Source organism: Odocoileus virginianus, chromosome 4 (genome assembly GCF_023699985.2).
Source record: "Odocoileus virginianus isolate 20LAN1187 ecotype Illinois chromosome 4, Ovbor_1.2, whole genome shotgun sequence".
NCBI classification, from domain to species: domain Eukaryota; kingdom Metazoa; phylum Chordata; class Mammalia; order Artiodactyla; family Cervidae; genus Odocoileus; species Odocoileus virginianus.
Genome location: NC_069677.1, coordinates 57,527,427 through 57,549,627, shown reverse-complemented (window position 1 = coordinate 57,549,627; position 22,201 = coordinate 57,527,427). Strand labels below are relative to the sequence as shown.

Genomic DNA, 22,201 nt, shown 5'->3' with positions numbered 1-22,201 from the left:
AGATACTGGAGTGGGTTGCTATGGCCTCCTCCCAACCAGGGGATCTTCCCAACCCAGCCACGGAACCAGGCCGCCGGCATTGCCTTCTTTACCGTCTGAGCACCAGGGATGCCCAAGAAGCCACAGCATGTTGCTAATAAAAAGAAACGAGGAAAAATACTGTAGTCCTGATGCTTCAGTCAAATCTGCAAGGTTTTTGGAAGGGCTGACTCGGGTTCAACTCCTGGGTCAGGAAGATCCCCTGGAAGAGGAAATGGCAACCCACGCCAGTGTTCTTGCCTGGAGAATCCCCTGGACAGAGGAGCCTGGCGGGCTATGGTCCCTGGGGTTGCAAAAAGTCAGACACGACTGAAGTGACTTAGCACAAGGACACACACACACACACACACACACACACACACACACACACACTTTTTAAAGTCTCAGTGAGTTACTTCAAATAAAGTAGAAACCAAACTCTGGATATTTAGAGTATTGAAAACCAGGCATTTGAGCCAAAAAAATGTTTGCCTACAAAATTTTCTTTCCTTCATTGTCTGCCAGGAAGGTTAATAAGCCTCCCTCCAGTACCACCCAAAGCCCTCAGTAATAAGAACACACACAAATCATGACAAGATAAAGGCTCCAAGTGGACATTCAATTGTATTTATTTTTCTTATACAGAATCAGAGAAGTAAAAACCAGTACCAAACTCCAGGTAAAATAGTTTGATCTGATTGATTTTTCTGCATACCCTCTGTATGCATAGCAATCTGAATGAAAAATAAACACACATATATCATATTACAAAATGTAGGAACAATTTTTTAAAAAGTTAAAGTACGAACACATAAATGATGTAGTGTGTTAGGGAAACGGTCTCTGTTGATCACCTACTTCCCCAATTAAATTAATCTGCAATTTCCTTTGAACAGCTTTTGTTTGCCATAAAAGTTGCACTTCTGGAAGCTGCTTTCTAATTCTGTTGTGAGAACACCACTTGTCACTAGCAAAACTCTGTCACTGCAGATCACCTTCTTCTCCAGAGAGACTTTCTGCCAAGCTGGAGCCAGTAGCACCCCCAGCACACTAACTGTTTTACTCTGTTTTTACTTACATTGTATAATCAGCGAAAGAAAGGCATATCACATCCTAAATTCTATGGCGAAACACTAACAATTACTTAGATTTAACAGAACTGCAAATAGGTCTTGACAATGTATTTACTTCAAGGAAATGTGTTTTATCAGGGAAAGAAAATACCTTAAAAGAAAGATTTCTGAAATTATTTTTCCATTTTTAATCTGGATGAAATGTTGAAATCTACTGATTGATTTAGGACTAAAAAGACACGATATTTGGCAGTCATTTTATAAGAAGAAATATAGTATAAATAGCACCTTATCATGAATTCTGCAGGGGTTTTAACACTTACAATAATAGCAAAGAACCTTTAAAAAGTTGTTTTTAGATTTCTAGCTTTAGTGTTCTTTAACAAAGGCCATATTTCATGGCCTTAAAAATAACAACAAAAATTAGATCTGGCTTCATTTATTAGTAAACATGTAGTCAGGATCTGTATCTAATTCTGGAAAAAGAATTGTTATGTTCATTAATAAATGTTCCAACTAATTTCACTAAAAAAAAATTCTTCTAGTATCTTCTAATGCCACAAGCTTACTAGGAAATTATTTCTAAAAATTGATAATACAAATCATCAATGTTTTAACTACTTAAAAAAAGGAGGGATAATTGTTTCTTTAATGTTTAATAACCTGAAAATGAATCTATAAAAATATTTTTTAAAAATACAGTAACACTGCTCAGTTTTACTAGGTCCCTTGTTTTTGAGTCTTTTTTTTTTTTCTTTTTGCTTTTTCTTAGAAAGAATGTACAATGCTTTTTGCAACTATTGCTAACAGAAGAGAAAAAGAAATAGTGCTCCCTTCAATATAGTAGCAACCGAAACATCTACCCTCATCTCTCAGTGTTTTGAGAAAGAGATGGAATCAGAGGAAGAGAAACCATGGGTCCTTCTGGGGGAAAAAGTCACTTCATTGTGTTGGAAGCAACGGCGGGTTTATGCTCCCATCCGCCTCCTCACTCTCACTTAACATCGGCGTGGACAGGGCCTCCTCCTCCCTCATAAAGTGCCGAAGCCTTCTTTTCTCCCACAACAGTCTTCTGGAACAGGGGCTGCGGGAGAAAGTCACTGCTCTGCTCTTGGGGGGACCTCACACCTCCTGTTCCTCTAGCTGTCTATTCCCATCTCACACCTAGTAGCCTTTCCACCGTATTCCCTAACGTCACTGCTTCATCTCTGACCTTTACACATGCCTTCATCCCAACAAGATAAGATCTATTCTGCCTGTCTCTCTTTTGGTAGATCAAAAAGGATCTCAGATCCCCAGCAAATAAGCCCCTTTGGGAATGGAAAGGTTCCTCTCAGAGACCTGCATTATTAATGTCTCTCAAAAAAGATATTAAATTCATAGATTATAAATAATGTCAGTTCAAAACATTAAACAATTGAGGACTTCATTGGCAATGCAGGCAGAGTGCATGCCAGGCGAACCTGATGCTCTCTCTCAGTCCTTAAAAGCTAAAAAAAAACAAAACAGTTTTGGTTACATAAGAGGTACTGAGTACATATTTCATGCCTTTCTATACCAATTGTAGCAAACAGGATTAGGATAATACACCTAGGAATCAACTTTAGTGACTTCAGAAACACTAAGGTCTCCACCATACACCCTCAAGGGGGCATTTTTTGACCCGTCAGTCAGAGATCTGCTTCATCCTTCAAACAGCTTCATAGATAAGATTATTTTAAACCCTAGAAATCTTGAAAGAAAAAAACCAACAAGGCTTCAGAATTTTAAAAGCAACAGCTCACTGGGCGCTATCCGGTTGAAAGCTACGTGGTCCTGATGTTTTCAGAACAGTTTCAAAAAGACAAAAATACAGTTGCCACTGATTTAACAAACACATTTGGCTGCCCTTTGTCATCAGTCACCAAATGATAGTGCTTCATAAAATAAACGTCAAGTTCTAAGCTGTAAGTTTTTTAAAAATCCAACTTGTCATTTAAAAACATTTTGTTTAGTAAATGTTCATAATTAGTACCCGACTGGTCTCTTTCTCTTTCACGAGATCTCGGTGTAGGAACTGTGACTAATGTCATCGCCACTCTCCTGTTGGAAGGACTAGTTGTCTAGATGCTATGCAGTAAAATGATGAAGGATAAACTACAATAGGACTCTGTGCCTTTGTGAATACAGGTAATAAGAGCCATCAGAACTTGCATGGATTGAAAACTACTTTGTATTCCAAACAGCAGAATTTTACTATCAGTACAATGATTTTTAAAGCTCAAGTTAAATATTCTTTAAAGCATTTGGTACTAATGTCATCAATACAGTTTTTGAAACTGTAAATCAGGTCGAGTTTTGTGTACATTTCCTGGACCGAGCCACCTTGTCAAAGTCACTGCCTGTGGTCATCAGTTTTTCATGGTTTATAATCAATTGATGTATAAATTTCAGCTAACACCCATAAAGCTTAGTCATGGGGTAGCAGAGAAGCAATTCTGCGTAATCAGTTCTGCTGCACAACCCATCACAGGAATGCAGGCTTGCAGAAAACAGAAATAGAATGTTTATTCACGTTTAACTTAAGTGACTGCCAATCAAGTCCAGGCAATTATTAAACTGGCCACAAGGAAAGGAGGCAGCGTGTGTGATGGAGGCAGGAGGCAGCTCACCTGCCGCCTTGCTCTGCTCCATCGCTTTTTCCAAGAGGCCCAGGAAATGTCAGGTCACGGCTGCATCCAAGCTACAGTGGTATTAATTACAGCCAGGTTAAAAAAGGCTCGCTTTTGTTCAGAGCGGACTCTACATCATTGAAGAGGGGGATCAGATCTTCAGATTCCAAAGTTCCTAGATCAACGTTGGTTCCCGGAAGACAGTCAAGAAAATCAGGGAAACGGGTCTGCTGAGGGTTGATGTTCACAGGTGTCTGTCCTGTGTTTTCTCCTGTGATGGAAAGGAATGAAACCATTTTAATCCTTTTATTGCAGTATAATTGCTTTACAATGCTGTGTTGGCTTCTGCTTACAACGGAGTGAATCAGCTACATGTACACATGTTTCTACTTCCTCCTAGAAATCCCTTACTCCCCACCTCACTCCTCATCCCACCCTTCTAGGCCGTCACAGAGCTCTGAGCTGAGCTCCTGTGCTTACAGCAGGCTCCCACTGGCTATCTATTTTACACATGCTCATATATATATATATGTCAGGCCCAATCTCCAGCTCATCCCACCCTCGCCATCCAGCCTCGTCCGCACATCTGTTCTCTCTGTTTCTATTCCTGCAGAGTGAAGTAAGTCAGAAAGAGAAAAACAAATATCGTATATTAACAAACATACGTGGAATCTAGAAAAATAGCACAGATGAACCCTATTTAACTCTTTTTTAAGGCTCCTGAAAAGAGGAACAAGTTCAATTGTTCACATAACTCTCATCTTCATTTCCACTGTGCTCACATTCCACCAGAAGATTTTATTGCTGCAGGCTGCAAATATTTCGTCTCCTTGCAAAATTTCAGCTACCACGTTACTGAAACTGAGTTGGTGGTGCTCATGCCTAAGAGACACAGAGATGCTGGGTGAAGCTTTAATTGTTCTGGGTAGACACGGTCCAGAATGGGTAAGTTCAGGGACACAGGAAAGAACATGAGGACACTGTGGATCTGACCTACCATCACTGACTTCCCATGAAAATGGCACGAAGAGCTGGTTTGAGCAGAGAGGCCCCGACAGTCACCTTATCACAGAGCTATAATCCAAAAATTTAATTGTAAACTCAAATTTGCCCATACCATCCTCTTTATGTTCAAAGGTGGTAGTGAGGAGGTTCTTTTAACTATGTTATTAAAAAACAATCTTCATTGACAACTCTGGAGATCATGTTCAAAGTATTTTAGAAAGTGGCTTCTGCAGATTGCCCCCTTCACTACACATGTACATACACCCCACAACTTTAGAATAGGGTATTCTCACAAGGCATATGAGTTACAATGCATGGGACCATATAGGTTCTGAGAAGTCTTGTAGTAAGGAAAATCTGTTCTATTTTGTTTAAGCCACTATCACCTCCTCGAATCCAATTTTGGCAGAATTTATATCCTAACAGACCTAAAGTCTGCAGAACCTAGTTGAGAGAATACTATTATAGAGGAAAGTTCAGTGTCTGGGATATGACATGAAGAACACATCCTTCATGAATGACAGGATAGGAGAAAACATACAGACTATTGTGCCAGGAGATGGAGCTTTTCAGCTGTGTGGCCTAAGACACACTCGCTTTTGTGAAATTGGGAGGCAGGTGCGGTATCATATCTGCCACACGTGATATGAGGCTCTGGGCCTCATTCATACATAAATTAAACACTTGGTGATTTAGTCGCTCAGTCCTGTCTGACTCTCTGTGACCCCATGGACTGTGGCCCGCCAGCCTCCTCTGTCCATGGAATTCTCCAGGCTAGAATACTGGAGTGGGTAGCCATTTCCTTCTCCAGGGGATCTTCCCAACTCAAGGGATCAAACCCATGTCTCCTGCATTGTAGGCAGATTCTTTACCAACCGAGTTACCAGGGAAGCCCACATAAACACATACACAAATACAAAAACACCATAAATGTTTGTTGACTGTGCTGAGAGAACTCAGTCATGGCTAATTAATTACATAATATCAGAACAACTGGTTCATTCCAACAGCCCCAATCAGTTTTCTGAAGGGATAAAATATACCTCAAAGTCTGGGGTGCACTGATAACTACGGCCAGCCTTCACCATGGAATCATTTCTAAGAAACTTAATCAATTAGCTTTTGTGTCATACAAGTACCTTAGGCTTCCTAAGAAGCCTGCATAGAGATTTTACTATTCTAGACAAAATGGGAGAAAACTCATTTTAATAATATGCATTTTCCAAGGAGAAAAATTACTTCTTTCATAGCAACGAGGGAAACACAATCACTTACATTTTTGGAGGTAGCAAAACTTCATGGCTTTTCTACAAACTCATAAAGTATCAGTGACTCTTGGGAATATTTTATAGGACTTGCACTGCAAAAAGCAGTCATTTGAAAAATTAAAATGAGTTCAACATGACCTCAGGACTGTTGTGTTACTGACATTGAAAAACAAGGTTAGTTTAGAAAAAAAATCCAAATAACTTTTTTCTACCCAATGGATTGTAACAGAAGGAAATCAGGCTTAAAAAAAAAATTATCTGCCCTGAAAAATTACCTGATCTAAAGTGCTGGATGGCTTTTTTCTTCATATCCAGATAGAAATATCCACCTCAACTGATTTCCCATTTTATGTTTTCAATAACTTAAGACTTTTTTTAACCAAATAAAATCTCTCTGCTTTAAAAAAATTCTCTTAGCTTTCCTCCTCAGAAATCATGATGAGACTAGCTAAGGTTTTTCATTAAGGCTAATAATCTTAAAAATCTCTCTCCTTGGAGCAACTTTGCAACCTCATAATAATCTTTTTGGTCATAACAGTTTTCTTCATTTGAAAAGTGGGACATATTATACAACATGGGGAATATAGCCAACATTTCACAATAACTATAAGTGGAATATCACCTTTAAAACCTGTGAATCACTGTATCATACACCTGTAACATATATCGCATGGTAACTATACTTCAACTTTAAAAAAAGATGCACATTTGCATCAATAATAAAAATGAATGGATGAATAAAAATGAGACAGACAAAAAAAGAGAAGTTCTTAGAAGGGTGTGATTATTGTAGAATATTCTGGAAAGTGGGTGACCTCCAGCCTTTGCTCCTATTATTCCATCTGCTCTGTTCTCCTATGTCTCTAACACCACGTCCAGTTGTTGTTTCCATGTGTATTTCAGAGGGAGGGTCTGGCTGGCTTGTCACCGCTGAGCGTGTGGTCAGCATGTGATCAGTGGGCCCCCCAGACCTTGTCCAGCCTCATCTGAGCGCTGCCCATCGCGTGGCTTTTCCTTTCCTTGCTCCTGTGTAATAAACTACAGGTCTCCCCTTGAGGGGGCTTATGCCCACTTCCCATAAAGACGTTACAGATGTGACTGTAAATTCAGCACTCACTAAGCCAGGCTAACCTGGAACCCCCACATTTAATAGGACCAGTCTCACCCTTCTTGGACGATACTTCATCCTTCTCAGAAGGAGAAGAGAACTCTGTGCCAAGCGCTGTGACCTCATGATGCCTCACCACGGTACCGGGGGCGCACATTACCCCCACTTTATGGGTGAGAAATCTGAGGCCCTGGGAGGTTATGTAACTTACCAACATTACTACTAAGAAGTAGAGAAGCAAAGATCCAATTCAGGTGGCCCGTCTGCAAGGACTATGTTCTTTACAGGACATGACTTGATTCTACATTTTGGTTTCAAAACATCCCCTACTTACCTACTCAATGTCGTTTTAAAAAGCCAAAGACTAGAATCCATCTGTTTTCACATTTTAAAGTCAAGCTAGGGACCTCCCTGGTTCTCTAAGGCTACAGCTCCACCATCCCACTGCACAAGGTCTGGGTTCAAGCTCTGGACAGGGAACTAGATCTCACATGCTGCAACCAAGATGTGGCACAGCCAAATAAATAAATACTTTTTAAAAGATGTCCAGCTAGTGGGAAGTTGCTGTGTAGCTCAGGAAGCCGAGCCGGGGGCTCTGTGATGACCGAGCTGGGGGAGGGAAGGTCAGCAGGGAGGGGATTATGTATATTTATGGCTGCTTCTCCTTGTTGTGCACCAGAAACCAACACAACATTATAGAACAATTATCTTCCAATTAAAAACAAAAAAAAATGTTTTAAAGGTCAAACTTGCTAATATTTAGATTTCCTGAGTCTTTTTTTATTCAACTTTGCTTTCTATGCTTACTAGCTTTCCAATGTTGAAAAGATGAAGGCAAACAATTATTAACCATGGGAGGGAGCCGCGTCATTAAGCCGTTCCAAATAGGCCAAGAAGAATCTCACACCAAAAAATAAAAAGAAGGATGAAGAAAGAGAGGGAGGCAGGCAGGAAGGGAGGGAGGCAGAAGGCTGTGGTAATAAATCGAAGGCGAACAAAACAGAGTCCAAACTATTCCTGGGTGGCTCTTCACAAGACAGTCTGTGCAATTCTCTGCACAGAGATGATGGGCTGCACAGAGAGCCCAGAGCAGCTGCCCCGACGCTCTGGCAGAGCCTGCATCTCATCTGACCAACTGCTTAGTTTCAGAGCATGAAGCACAGCCGTCAAGGAGCGGAAGGTGAGAAACATGGGTCCCCTGGACAGTGGCACCGGGGAAAACAATCCTTCTCATCACGGAACAATTTTTTATCATCAGTGGTGATGGAGGAAACTCACATGAGCAGCTCCAAAGAGGGACATGTCAGCTATTCTTTATTTTTTTAAAGTCTATGTTTAGGTTTTTTTTAATTGAAGTATGATTGATTTGCAGTGTCATGTTAGTTTTAGGTGTACGGCAAAGCAACTCAGTTGTACATATATATTCTTTTCCAGATTCTTTTTCATTACATGTTATTTCAAGATACTGAATATCATTCCCTGTGCTATAGTTTCCTGTAGGTCCTGGTTGTGAGCTGCCATTTAATTTTGGTTCAAAAGAGTATCTTCTGAGAGTTTAGGACTTTGATAATTAAATCTAGACCAAGTGTGGAGGCCTTGCTCCTGGAGAAGTGGAGAAAAAGAGGTAACCAGGAAGCCAGCTGAGGCCTGGCCTGAAGGCAGAGCAGGCCAGGAACTACTTAAATTTAATTGCTGAAAGAGGACACTGTGAAGACTTGGAGCTGACAATCTAGAATCCTCTGAGTTGCTTAACTTTCCAAAAGTCCACTGCCAATTGCTTCCCAAATGCAATAATGACTTCAAAAACTGTGCATACTGGTGGCCTGTACATTACAACAAAAAGCTAGAGAAGTATAAATATTCCATTGTGAAAGAATGGTAAAGCAGACAGCGGCATGTTAATGCAACTATGAGGAAAGGGCTTAAATCAAGCAGACAAGAAAAGGAAGGGAGAGAGGGAAGGAGGGAGGGAAGGAAGGAGAGAAGAAAGAAAAAAGCAGAAGTTAAAATCCTGTGCCCGCATATAAAACTACATCTGTGTAAACTATGGGGAAGGAGCTGGAGTTTATTAACGGTGCCTGCGTTCTGGGGGCTTTGCAGCTGTCAGTTCAGGTTGTTGAGGTTAAGTGCTTCCGGCTGGATTTTAGAATTGAGAGGATCACTGCATGGGGCACAGGTTCGAACTCCAGTCCGGGAACTAAGATCCTGCAGGCCTCGCAGTGCGGTCAAAAAAACAAAAAAAGAGCCGAGAGGACTAAAGAGACCATTTAAACGTCCAAACCCACGGCAAAGCTTCACGGGCCTGGCCCTCACCTGTGTCCATCTCATCCACGTTGCTGAGGAAGTCCTCCGGGGTCGTGGGGACACTGTAGCACCCCAGCCCCAGGCCGCTGTCTGTACTCTGCTCCCTCGAATGATACGGCCCCCTGCGGAGCAGAAGATGGGAGGACATTTTAAAATTAAAATGCAATCGTGAAGACCCCCAACTCAGGGCGATCTGCCTGATGTTCCAGATAACGAAGGGAGGTAGACTTTGAACCTCGTTTTGATTTTGAAACATAGATCCCTGTGTCGATGAAATTAATCAATTGTAAGCAAAGAAAAAACCAACTGGCCGATCGTAATAAATTGATACTGATTCTCTTTTCATCTGAAAATAACAATAAAATAACAATACATATAGAGAATGATACCATATATGTAAGTTAAAAAAAAAACTAAAGAACTAAAAAAGATGTTGAATATTGCTTCTGGACACTGACACTGACAGGCAATGTGTGTGTGTGTTTACGCACACGCACAGTCATGTCCAACCCTTGGCGGCCCCGTGGACTACAGCCCCCTGGCTTCTCTGTCCATGGAATTGTAAGAATACTGGACGGGGTTGCCATTTCCTCCTCCAGGGGATCTTCCTGACACATGGATCAAACCCATGTCTTTTGTGTCTCTTGCACTGGCAGGTAATTCTTCATCAGTAGTGCCAACTGGGAAGCCTTTGACAGGCAATGAGAAGTCTAAAAATAGGTGTGATGGATATACAACCATTTCCAAATGGGGGCTACCACTAGGCAAGGAAAAAGGAAAAGAAATGTATTTCAGGGGTGGTGGGGAAGAGTTTAAATATTAGTTGCAATATTTATTTTAAAAAATAAGATCAATGTAAATATGAAAAACCTGGGTGTTGAGTATGTGGGTAAATCTTAAGTTATTCTTTACATTTTTTCTGGACATTTGAATTGTGTATCAGTCATTTAGAATCTCCTTTCCTTCAATATTTTGATTACTCTTTGTTTTCATTCATCTCTCTATTTTTAGTAACTTTCATAACTGTATCTGCTCGTTGCCTGAAGCCTCCGCAAGGGCAGAAAAGACATAGGAAATAGAAAACTTCCCTTTATTGGGGTTTAAAAGGCTACAGTTAAGGTTGACTAGTTCTACTCATAAAGATAATTCTGGTTCAATTACCTTTGCCTTCTGCTCATATGTCTCATATTTTAAAACAACACTTCTTTGTTTTATTCTGTTCTTTGTGAGATAATTTTAGACTCACACAGAAGATGTAAAAAGAATACAGAGTTCCTGCGCATCCTGTGTGCAGCTTCCCCGAGGACACGGTACGAAACCACATTACGAGGATCGATCTCGGGAACTGACGATGTATAACACCATTAACTGGCTTCCCTGGTGGCTCAGTGGTAAAGAATCTGCCTACCAATGCAGGAGACCTGGGTTTGATCCCTGGGTTGGGAAGATCAACCAAAAAAGGAAATGGCAACCCACTCCAGTATTCTTGCCTGGGAAATCCCATGGACAGAAGGACCTGGTGGGCTACAGTCCATAAGGTCGTGGCAGAGTCCATAACTTCATGCCTAAACAACAACAACCATAATAATACTATTAACTATAAACCTTATTCATATTTCACCACAAACATCACCTCTTAATTGTTTTGCTCCTATTTGCCATGTAACTTTTTTTTAATCTCCATTAGCTATATCAACCACAAGATTCTTCTAAATAATTACTACAAAACACCATGCTATTGAAGTCATAAATTCATCCCTATTTTCAAATTATTGACTAGGGGTTTACTCCATGCCATAGCATCAATTTTTGAATTTGAGATTAAAAAAAAAAAATTGGTGACTTCTTGTCTGCTTTTATTTTCTCTGCCACGTCCCTCCACATCTTCCCTCTATCCTCACCCCAACCTCCAAGCTCCCCAACTTTTCCCAATATAAACAAAGATTCATTATACTCTAAACCTCATAATAAAGGAAGCAAAAATAAGTGGCCTCAAAATGTTGACTTACCCATTGAGGAAAGGATCCGAGCTATTATTAGTGATGGATCTCATGTCTGGGGTCATGGCAGAAGGGTTGACAGCAGCCTGAACGGTGGCGAGAGTCTCGGCCTCCATGGGCAGCTGTCTACAGAGGGCGGCTTCCTGCAGAAAGGTGACCGTCAGGGGGAGAGGCAACAGTGATTCACTCCTTACAAGGATTGGAGCAAAGGGCGCTCCACACAAAAACTTTTCACCAAACACAAAAGCACTTCATGTTTATTCCTCGTAAGTCAGAATCATCAGGAAATCATTAGTGTTCTTTCTCTGAAGAAGTCTTACAGGCATAAGTCACTTTCTCACAGACACCAAGTTAATGAGAAGCTCATGTAATATTTGCCCTCAAGGCACTGACGGAGAACTGTGCAACCCACCCAAATTGCTTAAACACCCAAATCATACAAAGACCTCTCAAGACACTTTCTCAAGGACAAGGCTATTTTTACCCCAAGTGATCAGACCAAATCTAAATCAGTCAAAGCAACTGGACTCTTCTGGACTAGCAGGTACATTCTGGTCTTTGCCACTTACAGCCCGGTAAAGCTGTGGAATTACAGAGTTCAAGCTCTGTGTTAAATCACAACTGGCAGTTTTAGATGATAACCAGGAGAGCAAAGCATCCGGTTTAAAAGTTTGCTAGTCAATCGGTTTTTCTATTTGACTAATTATTCTGTTGACTAAAATGGCTGAAGTTTGGAGAAGCTTGCAGATCCAATCCAAATCTCACTTGACAATTAACTGTTTGATAGCATATGGATTTCATTAGCAAAAATTAAAACACCAGCATTTTTTTTTTTTAAGCTAACATGATTTTGCCAAGGAGAGTCAATCCAAAAGGTTACAAATTTGTCTGCAATTACTTTCTCTAGATGTAACCTCCAGGGAGTCTCTCCCATTTTGACAAACATGACCAGACATCACATTCCTTTCAAATTTGCTGCTGTTTCCAGAGAACAAAACTTTTGTGTATTTTTCCATGTGTCCAAAACCAAAGTGAGGCCCTTCCCATGTGTATGCCTATCTTTCCCACTACCCAAGCGGAACCACTGGCCTTGCCATCCCTCAAACCCCAAAACCAAGGCTACAACAGCAAACAGAATGTTCAGGCCATCGAAGCGACAGGGTCTGCGTTAGATCTCTTCCAGCCCTAAGAAGTGAGGATTTTGGGCAGTAACAGAGTAACTGCTGTCTAGACGAGTCTAGTGAGGTCATCGGCTATAAAAACTTTCGGTTACTAGGGTTCATCATTCTGTTCCTAGGAGTTACGGCAGCATGACTATTACAAACCATGAAGATCTGAGAGATAAGAAACTGCATTTTAAATTTATGCTGAAATAAATACCCTGTCGAGAAAGGGCTCCTGGTTCACTTCTGTTCATCCAGATTTCAAATAATTCAGTACTTAACTAACCTAAATTTTACTCAATCATCTATGAAAAGCAACCCCCCCAAGAGGGATTTTAGTCCATAATTCCAATCCTAGAAGTACCTTCTGAATACACATAGAAAAACTGAATTATTTGCTATAGTTGTCTTTATGTGGTAAGCAGTGTTCATTAGAAACCTTATCTTCTAACCAAAGCTTCCCTGGAGGCTTCACACATAAGAATAACAGGTCTTGGGCCTGGTGTGATGAACACAGGACAGGGCCCACCAGCCCCTCAAACACTCATATACACACACCACAGTCTGAAACAGCGAGTCATGATGCAATTTTTAGTCCTTTATAGACAGTAAATGCAAAAGATCCTGCAGGCAATAACCTTCATTATCCAAAAAAGAAAATCAACTTTAACTAGAATATTCCCATTCTCCAACCATTCTGAATAAATGTGGAGTTTACCCCTAAACGGCTGTCCTTTTAAACATACAATTTGAAGAGATTGCTGCATTTCTTTACATGTGATGCAATTTTATCACCATATATCTTAAAAACACTAGATGAATTTGCAATTTCCAGGTGGCCTGAATTTAAACCTAATAAGAATCATTTCTGTAACTTTATTGGATAAAAATATATATATACAATATATATGAATTATTATTGTAGAAATATATAAAATAATACAGTTTTAATATTTTAAGCTTTCCTGTTCATTTAAGTTACTCCTGGGATAGTTCTAATAGAGTATTTATTTTAAAAGGATGCTTGTGAGTGGCTAAATATATAAACAAAATTCAAAAGGACTATTTATAATAACCAAAGCTGGATGAATTTTACACTGTATTGCTGGAAATGTTTAATGGTGCCATTTCACTTTTCCTCCCTCTATTTTAAATGAAAGATACATGAAGTTCCATTGCTCTGCATCCATATTTTCCAAACGATTCAATACTTGGAGGATTTGACTCCATTACCATGAGAGGCAATGCTTTGTTCTGCCTGGAGGGGGCTCACGATCTCATTTCCACCTTGAAATAACTAACAAATGGGGGACGACGGAAAATGTGTTGAATATACCTGAAAACTAGCTCCGAAATATAAATCAGGCCAGTCTGAGATAGAAAGGTTTTTGGGGTGTGGGGAGAGTGCAACACTTTCTTAGAGACTCTCATGAGACCACCTTACATCACAGCAGCCCCTGGGAAGGTGATGCTGGCCCCTGGCTCTGAACCCACAGGCTGCCTGTCCACAGTGGCCCACAAGCCTGGCGGCATCGCTGGCCGCGTCTCCTCCTTTGTCTGGGACGTGGCCCCCTCGCTCCCCCATTCCCTCCCCACTGCTCCTCCCACTGTGGGCCTCTGGCCCAACTGTTCCTTCTGCTTGGAACACACCCCTCAGATCGTCCCGAAGTTCGTTCCCTCACTGATGTCTGTCTCAACAGACGCAATCTCTTCAGAGGTTACACTATATGTTCTTCATGGCAACTGCCATATTTACTGTCTGTCCTTTTCTTTAGAGTGTAAGCTCCAGAGGAAAGAGATCTTATTTATCATGTTCATTTTCTGTGTCCCCACTGGGCATAATAACCCAGACATTTACTAGGTACTTGATAAATATTCACTCAGTGAAGAAATGAAAATATCGCTGGAATTCAAATGGAAATATTTTCAATTATAATTAATAATAAAAGAAAAAATTAACTAAGAACATTCAATTCTCACCCCCAACCAGAAATATGAGTAAAACAATAGTCTATTGTATACATCGCAACTAACCAGGCTCATATGCCATCCTAATGAAATGATCTGACTGCGTCTTTCCTGCTCCCAACACAGAAGGTGGGCAGAAGGGCAGAGCCATCAGGAGCAGCATCTGGGGCCATGCCATCTCCCAGCCAGCTATTTAATATTTTTGTTCCTGATATGTAAACTGGGGATAATAACAGAATCCACCCAATAGGAAAGCTGTGGAGATAAAGTGAGGCAATACACTGTGCCCAGAACAGTGCTGGCATACAAGATCATTTAATGAGTGTTAACTAAATATTATGATTACTGGCACCTCATGTTCTGTATTCCAATCCCAACAAAACTAAAGTAAAAATAAACCATCTTAAAAGTCACACTACAACATGGAACTAATCCACTTTGAGTGGTTTGACACTTTTTCCTGATCAGCTTTCACCTTGGAAGATTACACCAAGTGTGAAATTCATCATGAGTCAGCAAGGTTAAAAATATAGCTTAAAAAAAAAAAAAAGGACAGGTTTGTAAACCTTTTTATATAACATAAAATTAAATTTTAATATAATTGGGCAATAGTGAGAAGCTTAATTTCATTCAATTATATTTTATATAAGATATATAATTATATATTTAATAATATATTTCATATTTAGAATTTTTAAAGGTCTAGTCTCTTTTTGAATGAAAATAAGTTTCCTATTTCTGTTCATAAATTGAAGAAGAGCAGTACAAAATCTAAGGTTTGGAAATAAAAGAACTAACCTAACACATCCTCATCCAAACAAGGGAGGATTTTTACTTAAAAAACAAACAAACAAACAAAAAACTAAACTAAATTTAGGTATAAAATTAAGCCCCAGATCCAGTGTGATTTTAGCTGCCACATGACATCCCCTCCCCTCACAGGGGCAGAACCGAAAAGCAAACGCCTGACTTTAGTTTGACTACAATGTGGAGTTAAGACTGACGGAACGAAAACAGCTGAGGCAGAGGCTGAAGATGGGGCACAGGACTAAGACAGCTGATGAGCAAACGGGGACAGTGGAAGGAGGCTGGTCCAGGCTGTGACTCAGGCCTCCGCCTCAGGCGGGCGGGGCAGCTGCCCTCAGCCCGTGCTCCCTTCCCAGCTCCCCCAGCCCAGGCCGGATGCCAGAGGCTAAGCTGGAAGCACATCTGAGCCCTTGGTCTGTCTCTCACCTACGTCTACTCCAGGTCGGCGAGTCTGTCCACAGGTCCCCTCCCAGGGGCCCTCCCACTGCCACCTGCCTGTCCTTCCAAACAAGTCTTCCGTTTCCTGCACTTGTCAGGACTTTGGGTCCCTCTTCATCAGGCCACTGCTGCCCCACCTTTAGAGGCTCCGTTCCACTGCCTTTTTCCCAGAATGCCTTTCCTGATGATCACAGCAAGCCACCACCTGCCCCTCTCCCAGCCCTGAAGTCCAAAATAACACGTCCATCTGGGGTCTGAAACGTCACGTCTCAAGTACATTCCTCACCTGGCCCTAGAGAAGCTCTTCCTGCTAACTTCAAAGTTTTTCTTCATGCCACACCACCTCTCCCACTTCCAAATCTCAGCCAACTGTCTCCCAAAGACTCCACAAAGACTCATTCATTTGCACCTGTATTTACTTTTTAAAAAAATACTATGGGGAGGGCTTCCCTGCTGTCTTAGTGGTAAAGAATCCGCCTGCCAATGCAGGAGACATGGGTTCGATCCCTGGTCCAAGAAGATCCCACACGCCTTCAAGCAACTAAGCCCAAGCACCACAACTGCCGAGCCTATGCTTTAGAGCCCAGGAGCTGTAATTACTGAGCCCACATGCCACAAACACTGAAGCCTGCATGCCCCAGGGCCCATGCTCTGCAACAAAATAAACTACAGCAACGAGAAGCCCTCACACCGCAACTAGAAAACAGCCCCCACTCGTCGCAACTAGAGAAAAGCCTGAGCAGCAATGAAGACCCAAGTGCAGCCAAAAATAAATAAATAAAAATTATTTTTTAAAAATACTGTGGAGACTACCAGGGGCCAGGCACCTCAGCAGCAGGCATACAGCAGTGAAAAATACAGACAGTGCCCCGCTCGGCGAGGATTCTAGAGGGGAAACACGCTACAACAAAAAACAACGGAGCAGGGCCACGCCTAGTAGGGTCTCGCTCCCTGACATCTACATGCTCCAAGCCCTCTTTCCAACTCAAGCAGTCAGCACTGCTTCTATTTCTACCGCATTCAGGGATCTACCAACCTCCACACGCAAGACTGCATCCAGGTCTCTGTTCTACACTTTGTCACGATTCTTACAAAGAGTGGTCAAAGGAGAAAATTCAAAATGGGAAGAAGTCAGGGTGTTCTGTCTATGAAGAAGCAAGTGAAGGTGAAGTTGCTCAGTCGTGCCCGACTCTTTGTAACCCCATGGACTGTAGCCCACCAGGCTCCTCTCTGTCCATGGGATTTCCCAGGCAAGAATACTGGAGTGGGTTCCTCCTCCAGGGGATCTTCCTGACCCAGGGATCAAATCAGCATCTCCCACATTGCAAGCAGATTCTTTACAGTCTGAGCCACCAGGAAAGTCCCGTGAAGAAGCAAGGGGACTGTTTAAAAGAGATACGGAGTGGCAACTGTGGCTCTTAAGCTATTAATGGGCTGTGACATGGAAGAAGGAAGAGTCCCGCTATCCCAGATTGCAGCCATATTTGATGTAGTCCATTCATTGGCAGGACTGGCTGCTTCTCAATTCTCTGGGCTACTGGCCACTGGAATTTTCAAACACTTGTTGAGGCGTAAACGCTACTGGACATGACCAGGGCTTGGCCTACAAAAAAAAAAAGTGTTCTTGGAATCAAAATGATGAAAGCTTAAATCCTAGCTCAGCTACTCCTTAGATATAACGTCTTGGACTACACTTTTTTTTTCAGTTTGTTAATCTGGAAAAAAAAATGACTTTTAAGATTTATCTTGCTGGCTGGTTATAAAGATTAAAAAGCATATTTATCAAGAACCTGGCACAAGGAGGCAGCTAATAAAATGAGCTACTGATGGTGCGAAATGTTTTAGGATACACAGATAATAGCTAATACTTGCGTATCACTTACAACTTGTGAAGCACTGTCCTAAGTGTGTTAACATACTATTTCACTTCATCCTCTTGACAGCCCAGCTCTCTCCATTTTATAGATGAGGACACTGAGGCACAGACAAGCTCAGCAACTTTCCCAGGATCTGGCCCGAGTCTGTTCTCACAGCCACTACACAGTCAGCAGCAGAGAGAGGAACGCGGAGGACCGAGGCTGGCAGACCTCAAGACCTCAAATTGTCAGCCCTTTCACCTGCTAGCTGTGGGACTTGGCGCACTGTCTCATTTCTCTGCACCTGCTTTCACAGTCAGAACGTGGAAATACCAGTCCCCGCCTTCTCCAGGCTGTGTGAGCCTCGCTGTCCAGTCGTGTCTCTGCGACCCCATCGACTGGAGCCCACCAGGCTCCTCTGTCCATGGGATTCTCCAGGCAAGAATGCTGCAGTGGGTTGTCATGCCCTCCTCCAGGGGATCTGCCCAACCTAGGGATTGAACCCAGGTCTTCGGCACTGCGGGCAGATTTTTTAAGGCCTGAGCCACCAGGGGAGCCCAAGAATACAGGAGGGATAGCCTATCCCTTATCCGAAGTATTTTCTGAACCCAGTAATCGAACCAGGGTCTCCTGCATAGCAGGCGGATTCTTTACCAGCTGAGCTAGGTAAAGAAGGTAAACTTCTTCTGAAAGGTAAACTTCTTCAGGCAGTTCAGAGGATTTAACAAGGTGTCCTGTTTCACTTCCTGAATCTCTGAATTGGAAAAGAGATGGAACTGGCCTCCCTGATCCGTTTCAATGTATATGGGTGGAGCTAGTGTCCTGGGAATTCACAAGCACAGCCAGCAGAGTTATAAATTAAGATGTTAAAGGCCAGTTTCAGAAAGATCTGGACAGCTGCCCCTGGTAACTCCACCCCTACCCTCCTCCACCACAACTTTATTTTTTTTCTCTACATCCAAGCTGGGGGTGTAAAGACTGGTACAAAATAAAGGCCTGAGAATCTCCTTCAGAGTTTGTGGTCTTCCATCTAGCTTCCTGAAGTGAATAATTATATATATGTGGGTTTAAAGGTGCCCTCTCCTAGGGGCTGGGGGATGGGATGGCGTTTAAAATAGCTGGAGGGGTTAGAGGGGGAAAGACAAATGCTGATTCATAAGAGGAAGATGCCCCTGGAAGAGAACTTCAAACCTCTCCTCCCAGCTCCCCGCTGGCCTGCCGCCTGCCCATGGAATAAATCAGCAGGGGAGGTGAGAAAGTAAACAGCAGTTGAAAGCGCCCCGTAGCCAGTCCGTCCAGGGTGAAGGGAGTGCCTCTGGCCAGCCAGCTCCGGCCCTCGCTGGAGCGTACTTCAAAGACAAAGGAAGACAATAACTTCTTCAGAGGGTGATCTGTTTAAGTGTGTGTGGCCAGGGATACTACAAAAATGGAAGATTGGGTTGTTTTAATTATAAGGGTGGAGTGTGTAGAAACAAATGAAGAAAAAAAGAAAAGAAAGACAATATTTTGAAATCCTAACATTAAAAAATTATTCTGGTGCAGAGAAGCTGCTCTGGCTGCCAAAACCCTGAGGGCCTGCAGAGGCAGAATGCCGAATTACTGACCTTCTTTATAGGGGAAAAAAAACCATGCCCAATGTGAATTTCTTTTTAACTCTGTGCCAAGGGATTCGAGAACTTCATTGTCACATTTCCTGGAGCCTCTCTTTGGAAATAACCTCATCACACAGGCTCAGTTGCCAGACTCAGGCTGTCGCTAGGAAAGAATACTCAAAACTGACACTTTGGGAAAGACATTTGTTGAGTCTCTAATTATTAACCACGGCCTTCTTGATGCTCTTTAATTTGAGACGTATATAACAGTTTTGTGTTGTTCCATAATCTCTGTTATCCTTTAGAATCACATTAAGGGAAACATTATAATTTAGATATTCTCCTCTTCACTTAAAAAAAAAATAGCTGAATGGATTTCAAGATGGAGTATTTCTTCATACCTCAGAGATCTTATCAAGATCAGCAATATGAAGCTGTTTTTCCTTTGTGCAAACTTGGTGAACCTCCATTTTTAAAAATGTGTTTGTACTACTCAGCCATAAAAAAAAGAATAAAATTTTGCCATCTGCAGCGGCACGGATGGACTTGGAGGGCACTATGCCAAAGTGAAATAAGTCAGACAGAAAAAGACAGTGTGCAATATCCCTTACGTGTGGGATTTAAAAATACAAGAAACTAGCAGATATAACAAACATAGAGAACAAACCAGTGGTTAGCAGTGCGGGAGCTGGGAGTAATACATGGGTGGGGAAGAGGGAGATACACACTACTGGGTGTAAGATAGGCTAAAAGGCGGGACTCTACAACTTGGAGAATATGCCAATTCTTTGTAATTGGGAATGAAAAGGAAAGTTTTAAATTATCTAAAACATTTCAATAACCTATCATGGAAAATAACCTAAAAAAAGAATATATGCGTGCCCAGTCGCTTCAGTTATGTCCGACTCTTTGCGACCCCATCGACTGTAGGCCTCCAGACGCCTCGGTCCATGGGGTTCTTCAGGCAAGAACACTGAAGGAGGTGGTGATGCCCTCCTCCAGGGGAACTCCCCACCCAGGGGTCGAAACGCTTTCTTATGCCGATTCAAATTGGCTGACCAATCTAACTAATGATTAAGAATGCTCAGTATTTTCCACGGTGGGCTCTTTCCATCACTCTCAAATTCTGAGAAAGCGTTCCCAGGGTTTCAGCCACACAGCACGTATGACCCTAGGCAAACATGCCCTGCGTCACAGAGGTCACACACACACACACACACATATGTAACTGAAACACTCTGCTCTACACCCAAACCAAACACAACACTGTGACTCTACTAGATTTCAACTCAGGTTTTTAATTGTATAAAAAATAAATATTTAAAAATAGAAATTTTAAATGTGTTTGATTTTATATCTTTCCAAAGTGTCCTTTTTAATGGAACTGGTAATTTTGTTTAGAAAATGAATTATGTAGCAGTTAGACCTGTAGCAGTTGGAATGGAAGCTCCATGAAGGTAAAGACTAAGCCTGCTACCTCACCGCTGCGCATTCAACGCCCAGAACACGCTGAACAAACGAAGGAGTGAGTGAACGTACGCAGCCAGGCTACCCCAGCGGGATCCGTGGGCGGACAGGACCGCCGACGCTCCCGTCAACCCCGAAACCGAATTCCCTGAACGGCCTTTCTAAAGGGAAATCATAGCCCGTGTGCTGAAGGCGTGACTCCATGAGCCTGCCTCGATCTAGGCTAGGCTAGGACGCTTTTCAACCTCTCTCAACGGTTGCTCCTCGCATGACAAGCCTCAGGCCGCGGAGCCTTCCCTGGGCCGCGCGCTCACAGCCGGGCGTGTCCCTCCCCAGGGCCCTCCGTCAGGAACGGCGGACAGAGGCCGGCCAGCGGGCCCGCCAGGCCCGGCCGTGGCTGTCAAGCCCCACAGAAATCTGTGAGACCTGCCAGAAGAATGCCGGGGCCTCCGCCCAGGCCCTCTCCCCTCCTCCCGTTGCCCTGGCAACCGGAGGCCGTGCTGAGTCAGCGCTTCGGTCCGACAAGCTGCTTTCTCGTCCACTGAGCCCCAATTAAGGGAAGGTGGGGGTGAACGCAGCGCTGAGTCTGCCTGGGAATAATAACGGTTTCTCAACAACACAGAGGGAGCGAAGGCTCCTCTACATAAGATTCTTCCAGGCCCTGGGGGCTGACAGGAAGTCCTCCAGTCAGAAATCATCTCTGAGCCAGAAAGACCCCAAGCTTCACATTTGAGTGAATAAAACAATGGAAGACTCTACTCAGATAAAGCCAAGACTCTGTTTTCATGTTAAGGAATTGTTCTTTCAGAGGGACAAATAGGGCCTGAGAAGCTTGTTTCTCAATTTCTGACCAGTTACTCACATTTTCCATTTCGTTGGGTAAAACTGTAAACATGCCCTTTATGATACTGAGCAAATATTGTGTTGGTTTTTAAGCTGTAACAGCAGAATAGTCTATAGTCTTGTGGGCATGTGTGGTTCATGGCTTTTTAAAATTATGTCCAGTCTTGCTGTAGAAAGGATTCCAGGCAGCCTAGAATAGACAGGTCCAAACTCAAAGCACAACTTTCATGGCTGATACAGAATAAATAGATGACTTCTCAAAATATATTAAGAAAAGAGATAACACACAGTAGTATAATATACTACCAATTTTGTTTTAAACTAAATATATATATATTTTAAAAAAAGATACATACAAAGACTGGAAAGAAAGCACCAACATCTTCACAGCTCTTTTGAAGTAAAAGAATAGATGACTATTATGTTCCTTTTTGGTTTTGATTATTTTAAATATTTCTACCTGTCGTTTCTGTGCAATAATTTTACTTCATTACTATTTTTATTTACATATAGTCATGGTCATACTTTGTGAAATTGTACGGTTCTGAGTTTTCACGAATACATAATACAGCTGTGAAACAGCTACCCCAGCTAATACCCAGAACTGTGGTCTCATTCCCCAACCTCCCAGTGCCTCCCC

The 22,201-nt window shown here is 42.2% G+C and overlaps 1 protein-coding gene across 2 annotated transcripts in view; it reads right to left on the bottom strand.

The window, feature by feature from the left end:
• Positions 1–629: 629 nt before the first annotated feature.
• WWTR1 (WW domain containing transcription regulator 1) overlaps positions 630–22,201 on the bottom strand; it is a 139,132-nt gene continuing 117,560 nt past the window's right edge. For both annotated transcript variants that reach the window (XM_020911486.2, XM_070466603.1), the window contains exons 5-7: positions 11,437–11,570; positions 9,437–9,549; positions 630–4,013 (exon numbers count right to left, since the gene is read on the bottom strand). In XM_020911486.2, the coding sequence (XP_020767145.1) occupies positions 3,829–4,013; positions 9,437–9,549; positions 11,437–11,570 (432 nt within the window). In that variant the 3' untranslated portion in view covers positions 630–3,828. The remainder of the gene's footprint in view (positions 4,014–9,436; positions 9,550–11,436; positions 11,571–22,201) is intronic.